This window comes from Epargyreus clarus, unplaced genomic scaffold (genome assembly GCF_041222505.1).
Source record: "Epargyreus clarus isolate Ecla_fem2 unplaced genomic scaffold, WU_Ecla_fem_2.2 ptg000010l, whole genome shotgun sequence".
Classification (NCBI taxonomy): domain Eukaryota; kingdom Metazoa; phylum Arthropoda; class Insecta; order Lepidoptera; family Hesperiidae; genus Epargyreus; species Epargyreus clarus.
The window spans coordinates 1343764-1369570 of NW_027332218.1; the positions used below are offsets into that span (position 1 = coordinate 1343764).

General features: G+C 36.0%; 2 protein-coding genes across 12 annotated transcripts in view; one reads left to right on the top strand and one right to left on the bottom strand.

Moving 5' to 3' along the window:
- Positions 1 to 22473, bottom strand: part of GluClalpha (glycine receptor alpha 1) — a 45969-nt gene extending 23496 nt beyond the window's left edge. For 9 of the 11 annotated variants that reach the window (XM_073077031.1, XM_073077025.1, XM_073077023.1 and 6 more), the window contains exons 1-3: positions 22335 to 22473; positions 7082 to 7156; positions 2639 to 2751 (exon numbers count right to left, since the gene is read on the bottom strand). In XM_073077031.1, coding sequence (XP_072933132.1) covers positions 2639 to 2751; positions 7082 to 7149 — 181 coding nt within the window. In that variant the 5' untranslated portion in view covers positions 7150 to 7156; positions 22335 to 22473. Of the gene's footprint in view, positions 1 to 2638; positions 2752 to 7081; positions 7157 to 20253; positions 20472 to 22334 lie in introns of those variants that run through there. The other 2 variants (XM_073077024.1, XM_073077034.1) reach the window with 2 other exon arrangements.
- LOC140745268 (uncharacterized) lies at positions 14128 to 14889 on the top strand. Its single transcript, XM_073077022.1, has one exon. It carries the CDS (start codon positions 14227 to 14229, stop codon positions 14869 to 14871), a length of 645 nt encoding a protein of 214 aa, XP_072933123.1. The 5' UTR covers positions 14128 to 14226; the 3' UTR covers positions 14872 to 14889.
- Positions 22474 to 25807: the final 3334 nt, after the last annotated feature.

Here is a 25807-nt window from a genome sequence, read left to right on the forward strand (position 1 = left end):
TCATAGATACTCGTAAGTAAAGATACTTCGCCGCCTTGAAATTGAATGAAGCCACAAACGGCTTATTTTAGTAAGTTCTTTTTTTGAATCCTTGACAAATAAAAACATTTTTAGAGAAAATTTACGAATAAATAACTAATTTACGTAATAATTACGTAATTTGAGTAATAAATAAATAATTATTTCAAATATTTTAGGGACATTTTAGCACGGAGACGTGGCAAAACTTTTTTACGCAATTATTTCATTTCTCAAAACTGGGTACATTTTCTTCTTAGGAGTGAGTAATCATTACTAATCTATGACCCTAGTCCAGATAATTAATTTATCTATAACAAGTTTTGAAAGCTGGCCTCCTGAAATTTAACGACGTTTACCGACTGGGGCCGATGAACGTGCCTTCTAAGTACTTAGTACACAACAAGCTTTATTTCTTTCTCTTTAAATACATCGGTAATCAGATGAACAAGACAATCATAATAAAGGCTAATACGTATCATGACATTATGCATTGAAAAAAAAAGAGTTTAGGTGAGGTTAGATTAGGTTAGGATTGACCGCACCATAGTTTCTTGAGCTGACTACTTAAAAATCTCATTATATTTATATGAATTATTATAAACATTATATATATATATAACATTATACATTTATGAAATAGAGGTTAGGTTAGGTTAGGATTGACCGCACCATAGCTTCTTGACCTGACTACTTAAAAATCTCATTATAATTATATAAGTTAGTATAAACATTTATCTTTCTGTATTTGTAATTGTATACTTAAATATTACCGGTTTCTTATTCCGTGCTTATATTAATTAATTTTATTTTAATATGTGAATAAGGAAGAAATTGTACGTGAGTTGAATAAAAATAATTATTCTCCAACTAAAAAGAGAAATGTCTCTACGTCCTATATTGTATGGTCTCCCTTAATAAGAATAGGGCTTTCAACTTAAACTGGAGTGTGCGCACAATATTTAATAGCTTTTGTTACCTAAACCTAATTCAGCTAACGTGGGAGAATCTAGGTTTAGAACCCATTTGTTAAATCTAGGATTAAAAATAAGAAGACAAAGGATTCGAAAATATTTTATCATTATCATTACATTATTTGTACTTTTTACCCAAAGGGCACAGTGCACCATGCCCGAGGCCCCCGACTTATGATGGGCCCCGAAAAGCCACTATATTCACTTACACTTAAATACATATTTACGTTCCACATTTCAGAATTGGAAATAGATAGTTCATCATTCACAGATCGGGATTGGGGCCCTCGAATTCTTGTTTGCCCAAGGGCCCCGACGCTGCTTAAGACGGCGCTGCCGCTAAATACGTAAATTATAGTTTTTTATTAGAATGTATGAATCTGATATTTATAAATCTCGCCTAACGATACAATAGTTTTTTTATTACAAGCCTGTATCATAAACAATGTAACGACTCGTCTGAAATTCTTGCGCCTGCTATTTTTTTTCTGAAATTATGGGACGCGCTCAGTTAAGCTTTAAATAACCAAATTCCGTAGTATTATAATTAGGTTAAATTAGCGTTATTTCTAATGAAAATTCTTTATTTTGAAAAAGTTGGACGTAGAACGTCACATTGAAACAAACCAATGATAACCTGTCTTTTTTGGGAAGTCGGTCAAAAATATTTATATAATTCCGTGTGCAATAGCCTCGTTATTTCCTTCACGATAAATATCTTATTGTTAATAATTAATCTTTAGTTAATAATTAATGTATCTATAAATTATTTTTTTTCCAAGATTATAATTATCATTTTTTTTATCTTATTTTTAATACTCTAATTTAATATTTAATAATGTATTTTTTATATTGGATAAAATCTTAATAATTTCTAGTAGGCAGAATTTTCAAACTTCAATCTTTAGTATTTAGAAATTGGAAACGGTGAAAAATTTACACTAACTAATTCTGTCATTTACGTGATGTACCTATTCATCGACGATGCTTCCTTTTTCTATGGCGCATTTTCATTTTATAAAAAATGTTTTTTTGGTTCTATTTTGTAAAAATATAATAGATGAGTTTATTTTTAAATGGTTTACGGTTCCTACGTAAAATACATAGCCAAAATTATAACATAATAGATTTTATTCATCTAAGTTCCAAAATAAATCATAGTTTTTATAATAACGGATATAAAAAGTTTTTCTTTTAATTTCTGAATAATTGACGGAGAAAAACTTATTTCTCTTATGTACCTATATACAAATAAAAAACGTTTTCTATATAAATAATTATATATAACAAAATGATTCAATATCTTCCTTCAAAATAAAAATAATAATAATTTATAGCACATACAAAATTATTTAAATTATGTCATACAAAATCCGATTTGTTATTCATCAGTTTTATAATATGAAAACTGATATAACTTTTTCTATGCACATAATATTTACTTTATTTACAACATTTTCATTTAACATTTATAACTTCATTTTATTCTTCATTTAAAAAATAGAACGTGCAATATGAATTGTGCGTATCTTTTATCGTTATCGTATCATTGCGAGTAAAAGATACAATAGATCATTCTTTCTTTATTGTGCAATGTGCAATTCCCGTGAAGTCGAAGAAACGCATGGAAACCATTAGCAACTCACCAGTGCCATTGATGCCTGAGGGTCTGATCCTGGCGTCGTAGCGGCCAGGCCCGAGGATCTGATCGAGGATCTGCTTCTCTTTCTCCCGGAAGTTTATCTTCGCTTGCAGGCCCCTGAGGAGAGAGTGGGGTTTAGACTGACTGCTAAATAATACGAGTTCAAAGGGAAAATACATCATAAGTAGTTAAGTAAAATAGTAAATATCATTGCGTTATTATAAAATCATTGTTATTTAATTATCAATTATCATGACGGTAAAGTACATTATCGTTAAGAAACATATATGCCTAAGAATTATGCGTAACAAGTTCTAAAGATATGTCTGTTTTGAGCATAATTACCAATGGCATAGACTGTGCCTTAGGTACCACTATCTTCAAACCAAAACCCCTTTTTTACATTTAAACTAAACGATAAGGTAAACCTGATGGTCACCCTAAGTCACTTGCAACTCCTTGCAATTGCACCACCAGAGGAGGTCCATATGCTTTTGAAGGAGAGCTCTTTTTGTACCTTTTTGAAGAGCCCCATATTATGAATGAATGAAAAAAACAGGAAGAACTTTATTATTAACCTAGTACAGTGTTGTTAAGCCAAAACCTGCTGTAACGATCGAATCGATGTTCTACAAGCTCGAAACCATTTTGCCCTACTTTGAATAGATTGCACCTTACTTTGTAAAGAACCTTAAAAAGATCAAAATGATATCTCCACTTTGACACCGCTACAAATTAGAAATGAAAGAACAATACGTTGAAAGTAATCAATCCGAGCTACAATCACAATTATTGATTGCTTCTTTTAATTAATCTCGAGGATTCAAGAAAACTGATGATAAAAAATGTTGTCATATACTTTTTTAAAAGTAACTACTTGTAATAATGAGTTATACTTTGAGTTATAATTTTCTTTTATATTATATTGTAAGGAATAATTGAACTTATTTATTTCTTTCTAATGTAATGTAACCATAGTGACTTGTATAAGTTGTTTGTACTCCTGATTATAAAGTTTAAACGTTACTTGCAAATCTACCTTACCACACTCTTCAAATCAGAACACAGCAACGCTAAGCCCTTTTGGTATTAGGCAGTCATAGGTGGTTATGCCACTAAATGGCGCTAAATGGTGTGTTGTTTTTATTAAGTGATAACTATATAGATATACTGTACATTGTATGTTTTCCTATTAAAATAAAATAAATAAATAAAATTGGACCTTGAAAGGTCTTTATTTTTTTATTTAAACAAACAATATATACTGTAACAAGCAATAACAGAAGACGCATTTTTTTGAAAGCCATTTGCAAGGAATAAGCTCTCAAAAGCTTGACGAATATAATGAAGTTCCGTTGCAATGTAATTTCTGTAACACCCTTGACAAAGCGTAATTAAATCCCGAAGAGACTTACAGTCAGGGAATTAGGATTATGAATTTTCAAAATTAATCTTTAAAGCCCCTTGACAACTCCTTTCCTTACATTTAGAAAAATGCAAATTTGGACTTTTTTCCGGGAATTATTTTGCTGTAGAGTAACCTATCAATAAAGAGATTTGAAACTTGAAAAATGTCCCAGCTAAAAGTGCTACAAGATGGAAAATGTACTATAATGATGGGTCATTTGCCATTTGCATATAGCGGACTGTATACATATTATCGTAATACAATGATGAATATTCGCGCCTGATTGAAGCCTCCGGTGACCCAAGAGCTGGAGCTTACCTCGGCCAGCAAATTAGTTCGTCAATTCAGCGAGGTAATGCTGCAAGTATCTTGGGTACACTTCCTCGGGGCAGCGACTTGGCTCATTTATTTTATTTATATTTTTTTTTGTGTCAATACTAGTTTTTTAACTTTAAATATTGTTTAATTGTTTTTTTTAATTGTATTGTATTGTAGTTCCTCTGAGTAAATGAATCTAAAATCAATAAAAAAAATTAATGAATATAATATGATTTATGTATATAGTGCCAAAGTAGCTGTGATCACCGCATGACAAATAATGTAATGATTCCTAATCATTTGTGTAAATGTTTATTCTTAATGAAAATAATAATACCCATCTGATGATAAATAGTCACGATCGCCCATAGACAGATATGTGATAAGTAGTATCTTTTCAGCGAAGCTACTACAATCATAGCAAACATAACCGAATCTGTATACACTTTGTAAACTTGGCAAATTCTAATATCCGCGTCTAAATACACGAACGGAATACCCTCGTTGAAAGCTTGTTCCAAATGTTGCAGCAATTTGTCATATAAAGCGTTCGTTTTGGCAACATAGCCGCCATTTGCATCCGAAACAGGTGTCACTGCGTCATCGTTGCGGATTTCTGCAATGTTTTGCTCAATTCAATTTAAATTTATATAAACACCCGTTGTGGTTGTGGTACCATCATCATGCCTATTCCTGTCTTATAGTCGTGAAACATTGTGTTTTGGTTTGTAGAGTGTTGTTACATGAGGCGTTGCAGCTTAGATCTCAAAGATAGAAAAAAATGTGGCTACGTCAGATAGTACTTTAATCTCTGGTGTTGATCACACATATCAAATTGTCCGTGCAAAGCAATTGCTATTTACCATCAGGTGGAAATGCTCATTTGATCGAAAAAACTCGTATAAAGTAACGTATAAGACTCGTATAAGAGTTCTACTAGCTTCATAAGCAGTACTCGTAATATAATATATTTGTTATTATGACGATCCGCATGGTGGAGCGGTCACCATACCGGTCTGACGTACAAAGGGTTCCGGGATCGATCCCCGGCCAGATAGATATCTGAATAACGAATTTAGATATCTGTTCTGGGTCTGCGTGTTTGTGTGTGTCCATGGCACCCACGATACAGGGAATCCTAGTGTGGGGCTATGAGTTTCGAAAGCGTTTAGCGTTTTCATAGTTATAAATAAACACTAATAATAAACAAGTGTTTATTTGTTATTATTTTACCCATTGTTAGCGAATGTAGGAATGTACCCAGTAATCTTAACGTATCGTAAAATTTCCGAAATGACGAAGCGTCTTGGCAAAAGTTGCTTATTCTACAGGAATGCACTTACGAATCGTTCAACACTAAATATTTCAATAATCCCATGTGCTTCACCTTCAATAGCTTTATCTTAATTCCTAAATATAGGTTCCCACCTACGCCTAATTCCTAAAGTAGACAGTTCTAGAATAACGTTTGTTTTTGTTTTCATTTTATTTGAAAAGAAATTATTTAATCATGTAATTTTAATAATTTAATATTAAAAATAATTTTGCTCTATTTTTATCTGAGAATCCTAATTCAAATTATTAAATGCCAATGTGAATTTGTTTGTTTCACTCTTTAAATATATATCCAATTGTCATTTAACGTTGTTAGGGGTTCAGAAATGGACATAATATATTTTTATGGCAAAAAAACTATTGTTCCCGAGGGATATATAAAAACTTTTGATAGCGAGTAAAGCCGCGGATAAAAGCTAATGATAATCTAAAGGTAGATTACGCCATTAAATAAACAATTTAGCAAAATGTTACAAAATATTCCCATATTTTTTTCAGCAACAGAAATTCCCTATTTCTCCAAGCAATATCCTGTCCGAGGCAATTTTGTATTTCTATTTCTCGATATTTCTGCTATTAAAGGGAAGTGACTCGGAGGAAATTGCTTTCGATTTTGCGAAGAGCTTTCACTTTACTCAATCTGAAATTTCAAAGAAACTTGTAAAAGGAAATTCTTACAGAAAATATTCTTTGACATGTAAGTATAAAATTTTAGAATTAGATTTTTCAATTTTCGTACAACGTAATTTTAAACTGAAATACGTACGGCGTCGACTATAAGCTTTTGTAAGCTTTTGAATTCTATAGCTTTATAGCTCTATTATTAAAAGCCAAATAAACTTGGTTGGATTCTGTCCGTCAGTATATAACATTTTAGCAATTAAACTCGAAAACAGCTGAACTAAGATTCATAGAACTTTCACACAATAATAGATATCATAATTCAGTAGCAACAATAATTACCTTTTAGTTGTATTATTAACATTTGTTAAAAAACTATAAAGGATTTTTTATGGAAACAGCGATAACTTTGTAGGAAGTGAAAAACACCACCACTGTTTTTAAATATTGCAAAATACGTGAAAATCATACTCAAAATATCTAACTATCAGTACCCTTACCAGGAGTTTTTACGTTTTGACAAACATGACTGTTTTGATATTTGTTTACGTATCTGCCCATACAATTTCCAATCAGCCCCCCTAGCGGATTGTGTCATAACTTGGAAATAGTATGGGCCAATACGTAAACAAATACCATAACAGTCATATTTGTCGAAACGTAAAAACTCATGGTAAGGGTACAGTTTAACGCACCATATATATTTTAAATCGCGGTGGTCTAATTTTGAACTGGGTTAAAAAAACATTATAAATAAATACTTACTGCGCGAAGATGGCCAAGAAAAACGCGAGTAGAAGGAACATGGCACATGATGGCCGACTGGTTTCCATCCTCTCTCTGAAACAAGGAAAAACATATACAATTATATAGATAACTAGCTGACCCTCCCTCATCACTTAAGGATATGAAAAATAGATGGTAGCCGATTCTCAGACCTTTTTTTTTTTTTTTTCTTTTCGAGGGGGAAACCTTCAAAAGGTACCCGGTGCCGTGGGAGCGACACGGGGTTATATGGGACTTTTACCGCACTAAAACCCCCCCGGTGGCCGTCCTCGGCGCTGCGTAGAGGACTCCGGGATCTCCAAAGGAACGCGACCGGAGTCCTCTCAGCGCACTGCCCCGCCGAGCTCCGCCCAGGTGACTTTGTGTCACCAAACCGTCTGGTGTATACGACGGAATGCGACCACACATACCGTCGTCCTTCCCGGGGTCGCTAGCCGGGCGGTTCGAGCTCCCACTCTTGCCGCCCGTAACCCCGAAAGCCTCTTTTAGTCGCCTCTTACGACAGGCAGGGGATACCGTAGCCCTATTCTGGTCCCGGAACTACAGGGACAAGCCGATTCTCAGACCTACTGAATATGCATATAAAGTTTGGTGAAAATCGAGATAGCCGTTTCTGAGGAGTACGGTAACTAACAATATGACACGAGAATTGTATATATAAGATAATCAATCTATTTTTTATTTACCAAATATCGAAATTTGTCTATTAAGAAGAAATTGTTAATATAATTCCTCATTGGTAGCACACCTGTGACCGACCGCAGGAATCTAATGTTATCTGGGGTTGATTACGGATGTCCCTAGGCGGCAGTATCCACTTACCATCAGGTAACTGCATGCTCGTCTGCTCCCCCTATTTTATAAAAAAAGAAGATATATATGTGTTGTATATATGTATGTAGATGTTCCTAAACACACTACCACAATACGACATTTGACAACTTAAGGATGCTAAAATTGTCAAAATGATATGAGCCTCCGCCCTGACGGGGTCACCGGCCCGATGGGATGCGAGTTCAAAAGTGACAAAAAAATTTGTGTAAAATCAGTGAAAAAAAAATGCATACAGGCTCCATTCAATGAATTTGCCACGGTATAGTTACGCCACTGCTAATGAACCTACGTTAAAACGTTTCGTAGTTCCATTATTATAAAACACAAAGTGTCATGACGAAATAAACACATACATCAAAGCTTTTAACCGGTAATGCCACCGTATCGTTATAAAATAATGTTAGGGCCAGATATGATGCCATTAGAGCACAGTAGCGCCCTCTATAATTGCCCGAGGTTGCATTAGCGACAAAGTGCATTGTTTGGTACATTACCTAGCTATTTTTGTAGCATAGTTATTTGTGTCTACTACAACAGTAACTCCGGAGTCCTGAGGCACCACAACAACATTTATTTCTACCTAACAACAATTCTGGCTATTCTGGTTTCTGGTTTCTGGTTAAAAGGTTTTTAATAACGTAGAGGTGTGGGTAGTACAGGCAAGTAGTTGTTAAAGTCCAGCCTTTCTGTAGAACTGAAAAGCAGCAACCTAACATAAAGTCTACACGATGGGTAGTCATTGCTGCTCATAAAAATCTGGAAAAGGCTCCAGATAGGACTGAACACCTACCTGAGGACTGTCAGAGACGCGTTACTAAGCCTGAAGACTAAATTGAAACGCCCCGTATAAGTGAACTCTCTTATACCACTTAATTAATTACTATTAATACCATTAATTAATTATGTGTAAAAATGATAGCATTAAAAAAAGATAATAATTATTATTAAAAAAAAAAGACAAACCCACTGAGTTTCTTACCGGATCTTCTCAGTAGAGGTCGCGTTCCGATTCGGTAGTAGTTTAAGAAAAATATTGTACCTGACAATTTGTAAGTGCCGTCGTTGGCCTATACAAAATAAATATATTTCATTTCACCCTGATTAGTAAGATAAAACGCCTCATATAAGTGCCTCCTAACCACAATCTTCAGACCAGGTCTTAGCAGCGTTTAACACTGCTGGTATTAGGCATAAATAAGTTCGATAAACTTGATGATGTCTAGTAAGCATGCGCTGCATATAGGATACTCATCATCATCATCATCAACCCACTCCTGCCCCACGGCTAGGTATCTCTCTCAAAATGAGAAAAAAATCTTATAAATGGATGTGGCATTTCCATAAAAGTATGTAATTCTAGTCAACTTTTTCAATCCCGTGTCTAAGATGTGTCTTTCAGTCATAGATTAGTAAAGATACTTCGCCGCCTTGAAATTCAATGAAGCCACAAACGGCTTATTGGTAAGTTCTTTTTTTGAATTCTTGACAAATAAAAACATTTTTAGAGAAAATTTACGAATACATAACTAATACTGCGTAATTTACATAATAAATAAATAATTATTTCAAATATTTTAGGGAAATTTTAGCACGGAGACGTGGCAAAACTTTTTTAAGCAACTATTTCAATCCTCAAAACTGGGTACATTTTCTTGTTAGGAGTGACTAATCTTTACCTATATATGCTTTCAGTACTAGTCAAAACATCAGTTTATTAACCTTTACTTACAATACTTTAATCTTGAATCATTACGAAGGGTTAGTGACTTCCATCAATGGTCACCGTAAACCCTTTGTTCTGATTCTGTTGAAGTAGATAATAGATCTACTTTATAATGGATTTCGCCTTAAGGAGCAAACCCGAGGTCATTGGCTGATAACAAAAGAAGTTTATATTAAGCCAAGATCGATAAGGTTATTGAAGTCGCTTCACGTAAACTCAGATTGAAAAGCAAGAACGTATTGAACATTGCATTGAACAGTGACAGGGGGGGAGGGTAAAAGGTTTGAGCTCTCCCCCCATTTTTTCTAATATTCAACTTTTGTCAGAAACTGCATGCTTACATTACTCCTCATAAGAACTTTTTATCGTCGTATTCTTAACATAACGTGCATTTTTGTGGATATTTTAAAACATGTACATCACTTTTTATATTTTTTAAATATAGGAGTAGCAGACGAGCATGCAGACTATCTCATGATCGTCTACTGGACATCTGTAATCAACCCCAGATATGATTACATTTTTACCTGAAGTCGAGTTGCCGATCGACCTAAAATTTGGTAGACTAACGTATTTTGACCTCCTGATTACGAATATCATAACGAAAATTGGCGCAAACGCCATTTTGAATAAGAAAAACGAAGGAGAACCTCTTTTCGTTCGGTGTGCATGATCGCGCATTTCTAACCGATTTAGGCTATTTTTTTTAGCTTTCCCCAGAAAGTGTGTGTGTGTGTGTGTGTATGTGTGTGTGGAATATTTGAACTTTGTGATGATTTCCCGCTATATCATTTCAACTTTTTGATGATTTTCCGCTGTACATAAATCAAAATCAAAATGGCGTTAGCGCCAATTTTCGTTATGATATTCGTGATCAGGAGGTCAAAATACGTTAGTCTACCAAATTTCAGATTGATCGGCAGTATGCGCTTTTCGGAAGTTTATCGAAATGGAATTAGGTGTGATGGTGACGGCTCCAAAGTCGAACCATGATGGGCTATTAAGACGAGAAGTTTATTAGTCATTATAATGTCTATAAGTGATTTGTTGATTATAAAATTGGATAATGAAGTATTCCGTTCACCTCAACAAATTATGCCTTGCAAAACCATTAATCTTCTACACGAATAACTAAAGTAAGCATACATAAAAGGAAACGCCTGTCAAAAGCGATTTATCTTGAGAAGCAAACAACTATTGTTGTGGAAAAGAAAGTCATGTTTCAGTATTTAGTATGTAAGAAAGTCGGCCTCTATCGGAGGGTCCAAGGTTTGAAGCTGGCACGCCGGATATTTCTTAGTTCATATCATATATCATATCATATATCATATCATATCATATCATATCATATCATATCATATCATATCATATCATATCATATCATATCATATATCATATCATATCATAGTAATTATCACTTGCTATAACGGTAAAAGATAACATCATGAAGAAACCTACATGCCTGAGTTAAGTCTACCAATTCACACTTGGCCAGCGCGGTGGACTATGGCCTAAACTTTCTCACTCTAAGACTCGACTCCACTCCAAGAACCTCCTAAGTTGAAGGTGGTAGAACCCTTTGTGGTTCGACTCCGGCGGCACCACCGCCACACCTATTTCTACTTTATAACAGCAGTGTTAGGCGCTGCTGTGTTCCGGTCTGAAGGGTGTGGTAAGGGAGACAGACTTTTCCGAGGCGTTCCAGCTTAGTCCTCAGGGGTAGCGGCGCATCTGTGGCCCAGCTCAGGTAGGAATATCTAATCCTCTCTGAGGTTGATTACAGATGTCCATGGGCGGCAGTAGCCACTTACCATCAGGTGGACTGTATCCTCGTCTGCTACTCCTATATTTAAAAAAATAAAAAAGAAACCTACAAGCCTGAATTAAGTCTACCAATTCGCACTTGGCCAGCGCGGTGGACTATGGCGAAAACTTTCTCACTCTCTCTACTCCTCTCCAAGAATCTCCTTTCAAACGGTACCCAGTACAATAATTGTTTGACGACACAACAAATTTTAAGAAATATGTGAAATTTTTCACTACATTTTAGTTTCCTACATTCTATTTAAAATTCTCCGCAGTAAAGTCGTTTCTCAAAACTCGTTATAAGTATAAAGAACACTACTGACTTACGTAAATCCATTCTACGATTAAAAACTTCGTATATTTTGAAACTTCCTGCCTGAAACGTAGGATTAAGCCGCATATTTCATGAGGAAAGTGCTGGCTTACTCCTAGCATATGAAATAGAATTACATTTCTTTCAGTACAAATTGAGATAGCTGTGTAAGTGTATTTGGGTTCCGTAAGACCAAGGAAGTTACAAAAACCCTCATAGCATTTTTTGCCATAGAAAAATAATATTTTCCGAAATTAGTGGATGAAAAGTTAAATGCCTAATAATTTTATACTGTATACCTAATTAGTGCACGTAAATGATTTTCACTTTTGCTAGTTATTTTTGGGATAAAAATAAAAATATGTATAAAATCTTTTTATATATATTTTTATTATACCCCTTAGCATTCCGTTTAAATTTTTGTTATAAAAAAAATACTAGTACCTATATGCTATATGCTCTTTAAGCGATGACTTCAGCGCGACGGGAGTATCAGCAGTGGACACGTCTGCTGGTATGCTACGTGGTAGACCCTACGGAGGGGTCGCGCTGCTTTGGAGACGTAGTGTGTTTCAAAACGTATCGGTTCTTCAGTGTGATAACTCGCGGATCTGTGCCATAAAGGTAGTGTTGCAAGATAGATCGTTTATAGTGGTGAGTGTATACATGCCTACGGATGCAGTGAGTAACTTGACGGATTTTACGGATGTGCTTAGCTCGGTAAGTGCTATTATTGACTTATACGGTGAAAACTGTGTATACTTATTTGGGGACTATAATGCTCACCCCTCAGAACGGTTTTATCACGAACTTTCTCAGTTTTGCGTTGAACAAAAATGGACTTGTATTGACATAGAATTTCTCGGTATATCGTCGGATACTTATACATTTATAAGTGAAGCTAGCGGGTCTAAGCGGTGGCTAGATCACTGTGTAGTTACAAAAGCTGCTAAAGATTCTGTGAATAAAGTATTTGTTTTAAATGATGTTCTATGGTCTGACCACTTTCCTCTGGTTGTGGAATGTAACTTAAATATATTACTATCTAAGACATCAGTTGTAAAAGTAGGTCTAAACGCGAGTTCGTGGGGTCACAGAAGTGAGGAACAAATAAATATATACCAGAGGGAATGTCACAATAGGTTAAGACACATTGACTTCCCACATCAGCTGCACTCTTGCTACAAACGTACATGTACTGATTCAAGGCATAGAGAGGTTATAACGAAGTTATACAATAACATTGTAAAAGCGTTACAAGAATCCTCCGCGGTTGATCGTCAGAGCAGTAAACGCGTAAAAAGAAAGCAGGTGGTAGGGTGGAACAAGTATGTGGCTGAGGCTCACGGGGAGGCTAGGCGCAAATTTTTATTATGGCTGGATCATGGTGAGCCATCCACTGGACGTATATATACGGATATGTGTGAGGCTAGAAGAGTTTTTAAAAAACGTTTGAGATGGTGTCAAAATCACGAGGAGCAAATAAAGATGGACATTCTAGCTTCGCATCATGTAAGGAACGATTTTCGGGGATTTTGGAAGGCTACCAATAAGATAAACACACGGCCAGCCCTTCCCGTGAGTGTCAGCGGCGTTTGTGAGCCTGCCGAAATTTCCAATGTTTTTAGGGAGCACTTTATTGTTAAGTCACCGCGGGGGCCCTCTTTATCGATGTTAAATGTTGAGAACAACAGGGAAATGGGGATTCAATTTACACCGATAGAAGTGGCAAATACCATTAAGCAAATGACTAGAGGTAAATCCCCAGGTCATGATGGTCTCAGCATTGAGCATCTACAATACGCAGGACCACATATGTCCAGGGTTCTTGCTATGTTGTATAACGCCTGTATGAGCCATAGTTTTATGCCTAGCGAGATGATGAGAACGATAGTTGTGCCGATTGCCAAAAATAAAACCGGGGATTTAGCTGATAAGGCCAACTATCGGCCCATATCGTTAGCTACGGTCATCTCCAAGGTGTTTGACAGCATGCTTAACTCACGTCTGAATAAATACATCATTCCACATGACAACCAATTTGGATTTCGAACAGGATTGTCCACAGAAAGTGCGGTGTTGAGTCTTAAGCATGCTGTCACATACTATTCTAGGCGCAAGACTCCAATCTATGCCTGTTTCCTGGACCTGTCCAGGGCCTTTGACCTGGTTTCATATGATATACTGTGGAAGAAGTTAGAAGAAGTGAATATACCGCCAGATCTTGTAAACATCTTAAAGTATTGGTATGGAAACCAGGTCAACAACGTTCGATGGGCAGGTGCATTATCGCGTCCGTATGGGTTGGAGTGCGGGGTGAGGCAGGGGGGGTTAAGAGGGTAGCTCTTTAACCTGTACGTGAACGGGCTGATCGGCGAGCTCAGCAGCACCAGGGTCGGCTGCTACATTGATGATGTTTGTGTAAATAACTTAAGTTATGCAGACGACATGGTTCTGCTGAGTGCGTCGATTTGTGGCCTCAGAAGGTTGCTGGACATATGTGAGGCTTATGTGGGGAGGCATGGTCTGACCTATAATGCAAAAAAGAGTGTGGTGATGGTTTTTGAGGCCGATGGGAAAACGCCAAAACAAGTACCTCCCGTATTTCTCAATGGTACACAACTGGAGAGAGTGTACCAATTTAAATATCTCGGGCACATGTTGACCCCGGACCTCAAAGACAACGCCGATATTGAGAGGGAACGGAGGGCGCTGTCGATCAGGGCTAATATGCTCGCTCGCAGGTTTGCGCGCTGCTCGAAATATGTTAAAATAACGTTGTTTAGAGCCTTCTGCACCAACTTCTACACCTGCAGCCTGTGGGCCGCGTATAGTCTAAAGTCGTACGGCGCCCTCCGTGTCCAATATAACAATGCGTTCAGGGTGCTGATGAAGCTGCCCCGATTTTGTAGCGCGTCAGGGATGTTCGCAGAGGCGCGAGTCGACTGCTTTTATGCGACTATGCGCAAAAGATGTGGATCCCTTGTGCGCAGACTGCGGGGCGGTACCAACAGCATCCTGAACATGATTGAAAGCAGATTAGACTGCCGATACGTGGGTCATTGCTGTGCCATTTCTAATGGAAAGGCATAGCAATGATTTCACAATATGTTATACCAAAAGTTTTAGATTAAGTACTAACATAGGATAAGTCTATAATGTAATACTAACACATATGAGTCCTGTGGCTTGAAATAAAAAAGTTATTATTATTATTATTATTATTATATGTAAATACTTACATATATTGTTTTTATAATGTTAACATGAACCCCAAAAAATATCAAGAAAATATACGAAAAGTAACACAAATGCGAAATGATATTATAATACGGAACCTTCTTCACGTACATCCGATTCGCACTTGACAAATATTTTTATACTTTCAGTGTAGACCAATGTAGCAGTCTATAGTCTAGTCTAGAGTCTAGACACTAGAATCACTACAGGAAATTGTTCCGTCGACTTATGAGTCTAGACTAGATACTGGAACCATAACATAATTGTTTTTACTGGAGGACCTGAGGACAAAGGAGCGAATAAATTTTCCGAATAAAAGGAACATTTTTTTCCTCCAAATCTTTCAAAAAGTAATGGCCAACCATAGATTAGTAAAGATTCTTCGCCGCCTTGAAATTGAATGAAGCCACAGACGGCTTATTAGTAAGTTCTTTTTTTAATTCTTGACAAATAAAAACATTTTTAGAGAAAATTTACGAATACATAACTAATACTGCGTAATTTACATAATAAATAAATAATTATTTCAAATATTTTAGGGACATTTTAGGACGGAGACGTGGCAAAACTTTTTTACGCAACTATTTCAATTCTCAAAACTGTTTACATTTTCTTGTTAGGAGTGAGTAATCTTTACTAATCTATTTGGCCAACAAATACAGTGGAAAACTCATTTTCTGTATGAATTATTTCAATAACTACTTCTATCAATCAGAAAATGGTCCCCTATAGATTCGTAAAGCTTATAATTCTTTAATTATCGGAGATTTACTTTTTTTTTCGGAAAATTTGATTTTTTGCGAAAGACCTATCCTATCCTTACAGATAGAGACATTATTACATCCTAAATTCACCAAATAGGGCTTTATACTTCCAGTACAAAAATAATAATAATATTAAAAGTATTTTTATAAAAATAGTTTTTTCTGTTCCGTGATAACAATGTTTGTCCATATTTACTCGATTCTTAGAAAAAAAAACAATTACTTTCGTCTTACGTCCATTCAAATGTCAGCTGTCAAAATGTCAGTTTTGTTTATCAGATAAGCCAACAAATGGAACCTTAGTGGCCGTAATCTCAATAATCAAATTACTGATTGGCCTGTTTTGCCTCAATTATGAAGTTCTTTCCAAAATAGTGCCCCCAATATTAAAATAAGTAGACTAGGCACGCAATAATTAAATCAGCTGTGTCAAGGCCGCCATTACCAAAAGTTTTTTTTTAAATACGTAACCTTAGTGATCAATCAACCAGCCAGATATAAAGTTCAAATCCCTGGAACGCACTTCTAATTTTTCAAAAATAATTCAGAAATTAATTATTACTTGCATAAACGGTTAAGGAAAATAGCGTAAAGACCAAGGCGGTGGACTATGGACAAGCCCCTCTCACTCCGAGAGGAGCCACTTGCCCATCAGTGGGCACTAATGGGTTAACTGCCATCTGATTAACTACAATTGGACATAGTTAAACGAAATCCATATGAAGACTTCATATAGATTGGATCCTTTCGTTTGGAAGTAACTGAAGGTGGTAGAACCCTTTATGGTTCGACTCCGGCGGCACCACCGCCACACCTATTTCTGCCTAATAACAGCAGTGTTAGGCGCTGCTGTGTTCCGGTTTGAAGGGTGGGGTAAGGGAGACAGACTTTTTCGAGGCGTTCCAGCTTAGTCCTCAGGGGTAGCGGCGCATCTGTGGCCGACCTCAGGTAGGAATATCTAATCCTATCTGCGGTCGATTACAAATGTCCATGGGCGGCAGTAGCCACTTACCATCAGGTGGACTGCATGCTCGTCTGCTACTTCTATATTGTAAAAAAAAAAAAAACAAAACTATGTCCAATTTACAAACAGATTATTTAAAGTAGCGACCATACTTTCCATCTAATGGTTAGGTTAGGTTAGGTTGGCCACTGCCATTTACGAACATCTGACAATAATATATATTTATTTGTAATTAGATCGATGTTACGCTGACATAATTAAAAAAGCATAATTTTTTTTTTCTATTCTACATTTTCAATTGTTTATTATTATTTACATTTAAATGCAATATATTTTTTTAATAATTGTGAAATTCACATTTCTTTAAAATTAATTTTATAAATATACTAACATTGTTACCACAGACTATCATTCAGTTAACACAGAGTATATAGAACACAATAATTGAATATAGTTCCACCGCCGTTATAATGGAAACGGAAGCGGAAGTAAACAAATTAGTGTTGCCACAAACTAGGGGACTTCGTCGTGTAAAAGCCTTGTCAAATTGCTTTTAGCTTTCCTCTTTCTGCGATGACGATGTTTGGTGTTGTTTGATAGTTTTATTAATCGACGAATAAGTCTAATTTAAAGATATATAGTATTTTTGTGATATTAGGATTGAGTCATGAAGATATGTGGTCGTTAGAGTCAATGGATAGATTCCTCGTTAAGAAAAAAAAAAGAAAAAATAAGGTCAATAGATAGAGCCTTTGGATATTTTGGTTTCTTTTTATAAGAGTGAAGTATGAAACGAGCATGCAGTCCAACTGATGATAAGTGGTCACCGCCTGTAGACATCTGCAACCATCTACACCCTTCCACCAAAATACAAGAACTGCTTTACAGTAAAACTAAATGTGGCGATCGTACCTCCCCGATGGATCTATATATTTTTTTATATAAATTAGAAGTAACATACGAGCATGCAGTCCACCTGGTATGGTAAGTGGCTACTGCCGCCCATGGACATCTTTAATCAACCACAGATAGAATTAGATATTCCTACCTGGCCACAGATGCGCCACTACCCCTGAGGACTAAGCTGGAACGCCTCGGAAAAGTATGTCGCCCTTACCACACCCTTCAAACCAGAACACAGCATCGCTTAACACTGCTGTTATAAGGCAGAAATAGGTGTGGCGGTGATGCCGCCGGAGTCGAACCACAAAGGGTGGTGCTACCACCTTTAGTTTTTATTTTTCAAAAAAAGAACAAATTGTAAAAATCTGCATACTTAAACTCCGCGACTTCAGACAACGTACAACTTAAAACTATTTATAGTTTATAGTTTTATACAATAAAAAAAAGGAATTCCCATTTAAAGGGTTATTTATGGAATAAAAACTTGTACTCCTATAAAATATACGTTAATAAATGTACTATCCCTTCAAAAGCTTCAACCAATGACGTCATACGATCTGTTAAAATAACTAATGAATATTCAGACTCATTAGACGCTTAAAATAGAATCAATGTTAAACTAAACTCTTATTCCGTTTTAAAATATTCATCAAAGACTTCCAATATATTTTTATCGGCGTTTAGACGAAAAATATTCGTTATTTTACCCCCAATTCCGTATGATGATCGAGATTGAATCTTCAGATTGATATCTCCTGGAGATTGGTAATTTGTCAATAAAATTGGGTTACCGATAACTGAAGAGTAATATTTTTGCGTCAATTTGAAAAAGCTGTATCTTTGTGCGTGTTTCACTTTATTATTTGTTCACTTGTGAAGCTTGCTGGTTGAAAAATGTGTTAAATGACTTTAGATTTTGCTTAATTTTATTATGTAAAAGCTGACACTTGTGTATTACATTGAGGAAGTATATAAAAAAGTGGCAATATAATAAAATAATTTATTTAGTAGTCTGTTAAAAAGAAGGAAGTGGAAACTGTTGATTTTAATATAATTGTAATGTGGAAGAAACCTTTTGGTTCAATTATCAGCATCTTTTATTCAATCTTAAAAATATTAAAATCACATCACAATCACAAGCTACACTATTCATTAATTTTTAATATGTATATTCTGAAATACAAGAAAATATCAATTGCTATTTACCACATGACAACGAATAAGAATGATCCCAATTATCTTAAAACGTTTCCATTCGTGAACCATTTTAAAAATGATTCCTTCACATTTTTTAATTAGTCACAAAGTAAGTTGATTCAGCCAAAAAGAAATATGACAGCTTGACAATCCGTGAAAAGGAGCGAAATGGAGCAGTAGGCATTTGATTTCTTCTTTTGAGTCAAAGAATAAAAAATATTAATTTGATACTGTCATGCTGTAAGTACTTTCGGACAACTTGGACTATGTAGGGCAGATATTAAATTGTATGTTCTTTTAAAAACTTTTGCCTTTTAAGAGTTGTGTGACAAAAGTCGCGCAAGACACGTTTATAAAGTTTGTTTCATATAAATAACAATTCCGTTATTCTGCCCCTGAAGGCATAGTGACTCGAAATAATATTCGATTTTTGGTAGCAAATTCAAAAAACATCATCAACCCTTTACTGTCCCAACTTGGAAGCACGGGTCTCCTCTAATAATGGGAAGTTTTTAACTTCACACCTGTGAGAACTTTTAATTTAATAGTGTTACGTGCAGTTGCAGTTATTAAATTTTAATCTCAAGTTTCCTTATGATGATTTTCTGTGATTTTTAAAACGTATGTACATAACTTTGAAAAATCTGTAGTATTATTGGTGGCCTGGTATTTGAACCTAGAGATGCGTTACAACTAGGCTATTATTACCTATAGTAAAATATTTCAGTATTCTCTAAAGACATTTCTATAAATCTGTTCATTCGTAACACAACTCATCATCGATGCGGCATCAGCAAAAGGAGTCAAAAAATCTCTAGTTTTTCCCGCCGAAATTCCGTTTGACATAGCAAGATTCTTGAGCCTAAACAAAATGTTTGTCACTTGGAGAGGCGCCAGTGCGTAACTAGGTATAAGAGTAAATGGGTAGTAAGGTGGCATGTATTTTAAAAATAAATAACTAATTACCCACACTTGCTGTCTATGATCTCGTCTAGACCTAATTGAAGATGTATTCGTTTTAAATATGCTCAAACCGCCAATAAATCGAAATATTTTCAAAATGTTAACTAACATAGGTAAATAGTTTAGAACTGGTATGTAGTTTATAATTCCGGAACTTTTTAAACACCTATTTGAAATCGTAATAATTATAAAAAATATTTTTATATATCTGTATTTTCAGACTGTGTTACATGACTTTGACATAGAAATTAGAAAATTATTTATTTCAATAGAATAAAAAGATATTTTAATAAATTGGGAATCGTCCATGGATGTTACTTTGTTAAAACCGAAAACAAAAAACAAAAAAATATTTCAAATAATCAAAAAAAAAAAATAATGCTCTAACATGTTGTATATTTGTTAAATGATAATTCAAAATATTTTCGAATTAAAAGAAAGTACCTTATATTCAAAACCGCAACTCCGAAAAATGCAGCCGTGTACCAACTTGCGTTTTAAAAATAACACAACGCACGTCGTTGCCAACTGCACGTAACACTATTAAATCAAAAGTTCATTCTTTATACAGTATTTGTAAATTATGTACCCGGTTATCCGGTAACTAAAGTAGAGGTGCAAGCGACTGTCCCGGTAGAGCGCTGCGTTGCAACTGGCGGTAGAGTGCGTTGCTTATACACAACAATATGAGGCGTTACCTATGAGTTATGACCGACAAGAGAGTTATGTCCGCGCAACGGCCACGCCCGCCCTCCTGGGCGGGATATTATCCCGGAAATTGTTACATATTGATTGAATGATATTAAAATCACCTCTGTTGATCGATGTTGTTTTTATATTATATTAAAAAAGGGTCACAATTTATTCTACAATTTTATATTTTTGTATTTTACATATAATTATAGATTTTAGATGTTTAATATCTTAATTATCATCCACTTTCTGGAAAAGAAAGTAAGGTAAAGTCAAGTATTTGTGATGGATGTTTTTAATCAGACTTTGATTTTAAAATACATTAATTAAAGAACACTAAGTACTTTCCATTACTTTGTGGCATTTTTTAATTCCTAATGGAAATGTAAAAGGGCATGAAACCACAAAATGTCAGCGCTACGGACGCGCCCGCCCTGCTGGGCGGGAATATTTTCCTGGGAACTAGTATTGATTGAATTATGAATATTGTATATTTCTTTGTGTTTGACATATGAATTTATTAGTACAAACTTTAATTTTCATAATAATAAATAACATAATAATAATATTACTATCATATTTTATTGAAGATATAGGTATTTAATCAAAGAATAATACCGAAAACTCCGGCGTTTTTTTTATTTTTATTTTAGAGTATAATAGTACCTTAGACTCAAAAGATTTTTAATAATTTTGTTATTATAACAACTTACTTATAATAAGCACTTAGTAGTACAAAAATAAGTTAGCTAACATTGAATTAGCAGCATCAATTTACAATAGGTTGTAGAGTAGCGGCGAATCGAAGCTCCAAACGCGACTGCTCTCTACGCACTCCATCTAGTGTCGAATATTGGAAACCAGGTGAGATGCACTCTAAGTGCACCGCCATTTGCATATCAAATTATTGTATCCGTTAAAATCTCTTCAATCATCATACTTATTGGACTTTTTTATATTATTCTTCAGATAATTAAAATTATATAATACGATCAACTTATATTTTTAAGATATAATGACAATATGTTATGTTTTTGATTTTCGATCAATCGTAAAAAGACACGAAGAAAGGTAGATGCTTTTTAATCGCAATAAATATAAACTAATCATAAATAAAGTAAAAAATAATGTCGTTTGAAGTCCGAAAGCAATCGGAATACCGCATCCGCCATTTGCATTCCCGTTATTTATACCACGAACAATTAATTTTAAATTGAACGCGCACAGTGCGTTCTGAGGCATTACCTTGACACTAGATAATTCTATTTTCTCCCAAGAGCCTCAACTTGACCTCCGTAACCCAGCGAGATGGATACGTTGCTGACGAAAAGCTTCATTGAAAAGCAGAAGGCCAAGTTTGCGCCCTTACTCTTTTCGGTTAAGATACAACTGTCATTGGATGTTTTACGAGACGTTTTGTGTGACCAAAATAACTATTATGAACTCGGCTGTTTTGTGTCTTTTAGAAATGAATAAGTTAAAGCTTAAAGAGAGCTTTTTACTTATTGTCCGAGCTGTTACGCACGTTACGTACGTCATTCTTCAAATTGACAAAATATACATATAATAATAAACGAATATAGGCAATTTTTACAAAAACTCACTAATCAGAACATTTTTCTAGAACTATAAAGAACAAGGTAAGATCAATACAACCTTACAAAAATGACCTTAATTTCTATCGAGTACATATTTCATTAAAAAATTTGCAAACAATCGAAAATACCAAGTGAAAGTGCTATTTATGTCTGAAATACCTCCAATTAATCGGGGGCAGCTATCGAAGATTGAAAGGTCAACCACCGGTGCACAAAGGATCGAGAGCCACTTACCTTCAGCAAAATCCCATCTCCAGAAAATCCCGGAGCGCGGTGTGAGTAGGAAAACTGCCTTAGAAAAGGTTCTGACTAAAAAATGAGTTAGATTTAAAAATATAGTAAAAAACGCGTTAGAAAAGGTTTGCAGCACGGCGTCGGGCGCGGAACTGGCCTGGGCGGGGTGGGGCGGTGCGCGGGGGAGCACATCTCTATTGATCGGGATGCCGCGCAGCCTCCGGAGCTGAGCCTCGCAGGGTCTAGGAAAACAGCTTTCAGGTGTAGACGTACATTGCTGATTTCACAAGTTGGTAATAACATAGAAGTTGCATAGGAGCATGCAGACAACCTGATGGTAACCACGGCCGCTTATGTACATATAGAATCAACCTAAGATAGGATTGCAGTCTACCTGTGATCAGCCATAGAACCATTGGTACCCCTGAGCATGTAATGCCTCGTATAAGCGTCTATTCACACCTTTAAAACACAGCAGCGCTTAAAACTTATGTCATTAGAGCTAAGGACTCGTAAGTTTACATGTTTTTTACCCTAAACGCTTAAAATTATGGGCACACTACCTTCATCTGTAATTCCAATAAAAAAATGTTAAACTCCACCTTAATTCTTCTCAATCTTGTATATTGTATGTAACTAACCTAACCTAACCTAACCTAGCCTTTTTATATAGAGTAGAAGTTACAAACGACCATTCAGTCCACCTGATGCTAAGTTGGTCTTGATACCAGATCAACCCGAGATAATATAAGATTCCTACCTGAAGCAGGCCATAGATACGTTGCTACCACTAACAATTAAGTTAAAACACGCTCGAAAAGTATGTCTCCCTTACCACACCCTTCAAATCATAACACAGCAGCGTTTAACACTGCTGTTATTAGGCAGAAATAAGTGTTTTTTGTATCATATAGGAGTATCAGACGAGCATGCAGTCCACCTGATGGTAAGTGGCTACTGCCGCCCATGGACAACTGTAATCGACCCCAGAAGGATTAAATATTCCTACCTGAGATCGGCCACAGATGCACCGCTACCCCTGAGGACTGAGTTGAAACGCCTTAGAAAAGTATATATACCTTACCCCTTCAAAGCTGAACACAGCAGCGGTTAACACAGCTTTTATTAGGAAGAAATACTCGTAGGTGTGGCGGTGGTACCGTCGGAGTCGAACCACAGAGAGTACCTTTAAAAAGGTTGTTTTCGCCCAGCAATGTACAGCAGTCACACTTTAATGATCGTCTGAACACCGGTATAAAGCCCTGGACGTACCTCGGCACCTCGTTTACGGACCCGAAGGACTTAAATACCTGCCACTCAATGTTTATTTCAGTACTTATTGCAATATATAACACCTATTTACCAACTACTACACAGTATACCAGCTTCTATAGAATATTTGTAGTTACAAGACTATTTTAACTGTTACAGTCTTACAATTTGAAACCCGAAAAATATTGGAAATAGTTATAAATTAAGTTGAGTATAGTCCTCGCCAAACTGCTAGTCCGCTCTGAAGTTGTTGCGAGCAGGTGTAGTCATACAATTTGCTATGACGACGCGATTAATTTCTATATTCAGAGCAGACTAACAGTTTTAAGCGGACTATACCTACTTACAATCAGAAACTAATAAAGAACAACTACATATTTCACACCTTCTTTTTCGTTTTTGAACTAATCTTTTTTATTATTTGCTGAAATTGTCTATGATTTTTTTTTTCAAAAATATTTTTTTGTGATAATTAGTTTGATAAATACGTACAATAATGTTACCTTGTAAGGAAAATTTACACTGTAATTCTTGAAATACACTCCAACACCTACATATTTCATTTATAGAATCTGATTATCATCATCCTACGCGTTATAATGTATGCTTAAAGTTAAATACAAATTGAGTTTTAGAAGGAACAATAAATCTTTGTAACTTATTTTAAGCTCGCAAACTTCTAAAAATAGCGCAAAACATCTGTGCGCCTACTTCTAACAATCGTTCGAAGTCGGGGCAATCTTTTATTGTAGCAAAGTCGTTATGACACGAATAATGTTTGTTTAATGGGAATGTGTCTAGATCGTACAGTTCACCTGTTATATTGTTGTTAAGTGTATCACTAAATGCGAAACACACATTTAGTTATTACACATTTTGGTTTGATAACTTTGGTTGTATTTTTTTTATAATATAGGAGTAGCAGACGAGCATGCAGTCCACCTGATGGTAAGTGGCTACTGCCGCCCATGGACATCTGTAATCAACCCCAGATAGGATTAGATAGTCCTACCTAAGGTCGGCCACAGATGCGCCGCCACCCCTGAGGACTAAGCTGGAACGCCTCCGAAAAGTCTGTCTCCCTTACCACACCCTTCAAACCGGAACACAGCAGTGCCTAACACTGCTGTTATTAGGTAGAAATAGGTGTGGCGGTGGTGCCGCCGGAGTCGAACCACAAAGGGTTCTACCACCTTTGAATGCGAATAGTGAATAGTGTATCACTAAATGCGAAACACACATTTAGTTATTACACATTTTGATTTGATAACATTTGGTTGTATTTTTTTGAGTTTTATGTAGCAAGAGAGCATACAGTCTATCCAGTAAGTACTCACTACTGGTCATGGACATCGCGACCCCAAATAAGATAAGAGTCCCAACCAGTTCGGCTACAGATGATTTGCTACCCCCGGGAGCTAAGTTGCAACGTCTCGGATAAGTATGTCGCCCTTACGCAAGTGATCAGTTTCAAGTTCTACTTGAAACTGATCACTTGCGTAAGGGCGACATCCTGATATATATTAAGTTCAAAGATAGTCGAACCCATGAGCAACTTCAGAGGCAATACCGCCACACCTATTTCTGCCTAGCAACAGTGTTAAGCGCTGCTGGGTTCCGCTTTAAACCGTGTGGTAAAGGAGAAACTTATCCGTTCTTCCAGCTAAGACTTCAGAGGTAACATCGCACCTGTATCCAACCTCAGGCAGGACTCTAACCTTAACTAGAGTAGATTACAATTACATCGACGACCCGCGTGGCGGAGCGGTCACCATACCGGCCTGACGCGCAGAAGGTCCCGGGTTCTGGGTGTTTGTGTATTCGTCTTTGTGTGTGTCCATGGCACCCATGATACAGGGAATCCTAGTGTGTGAGTGTAGAGTGTAGAAAGCGTTAAGCGTGATTGTCCATGTGTCCTAGTTTTTTTTTTCAAGTCAAGTTAAAAATATTTTATTCAAACTATATTCTTTACAGAACTCTTTTTGAACGTCAATAACTACCGGCAGCAGTGGCCACTTACCATCAAACCTACCTCTTTGAAGGTGATAGAACCCTTTGTGGTTCGACTCCGGCGGCACCACCGCCACACCTATTTCTGCCTAATAACAGCAGTGTTAAGCGCTGCTGTGTTCCGGTTTGAAGGGTGTGGTAAGGGAGACAGACTTTTCCGAGGCGTTCCAGCTTAGTCCTCAGGGGTAGCG

Coding starts and splice junctions, on each gene's coding strand:
- LOC140745268 (XM_073077022.1), top strand. CDS start 14,227: ATGGTTCTGCTGAGTGCGTCGATTTGTGGCCTCAGAAGGTTGCTGGAC.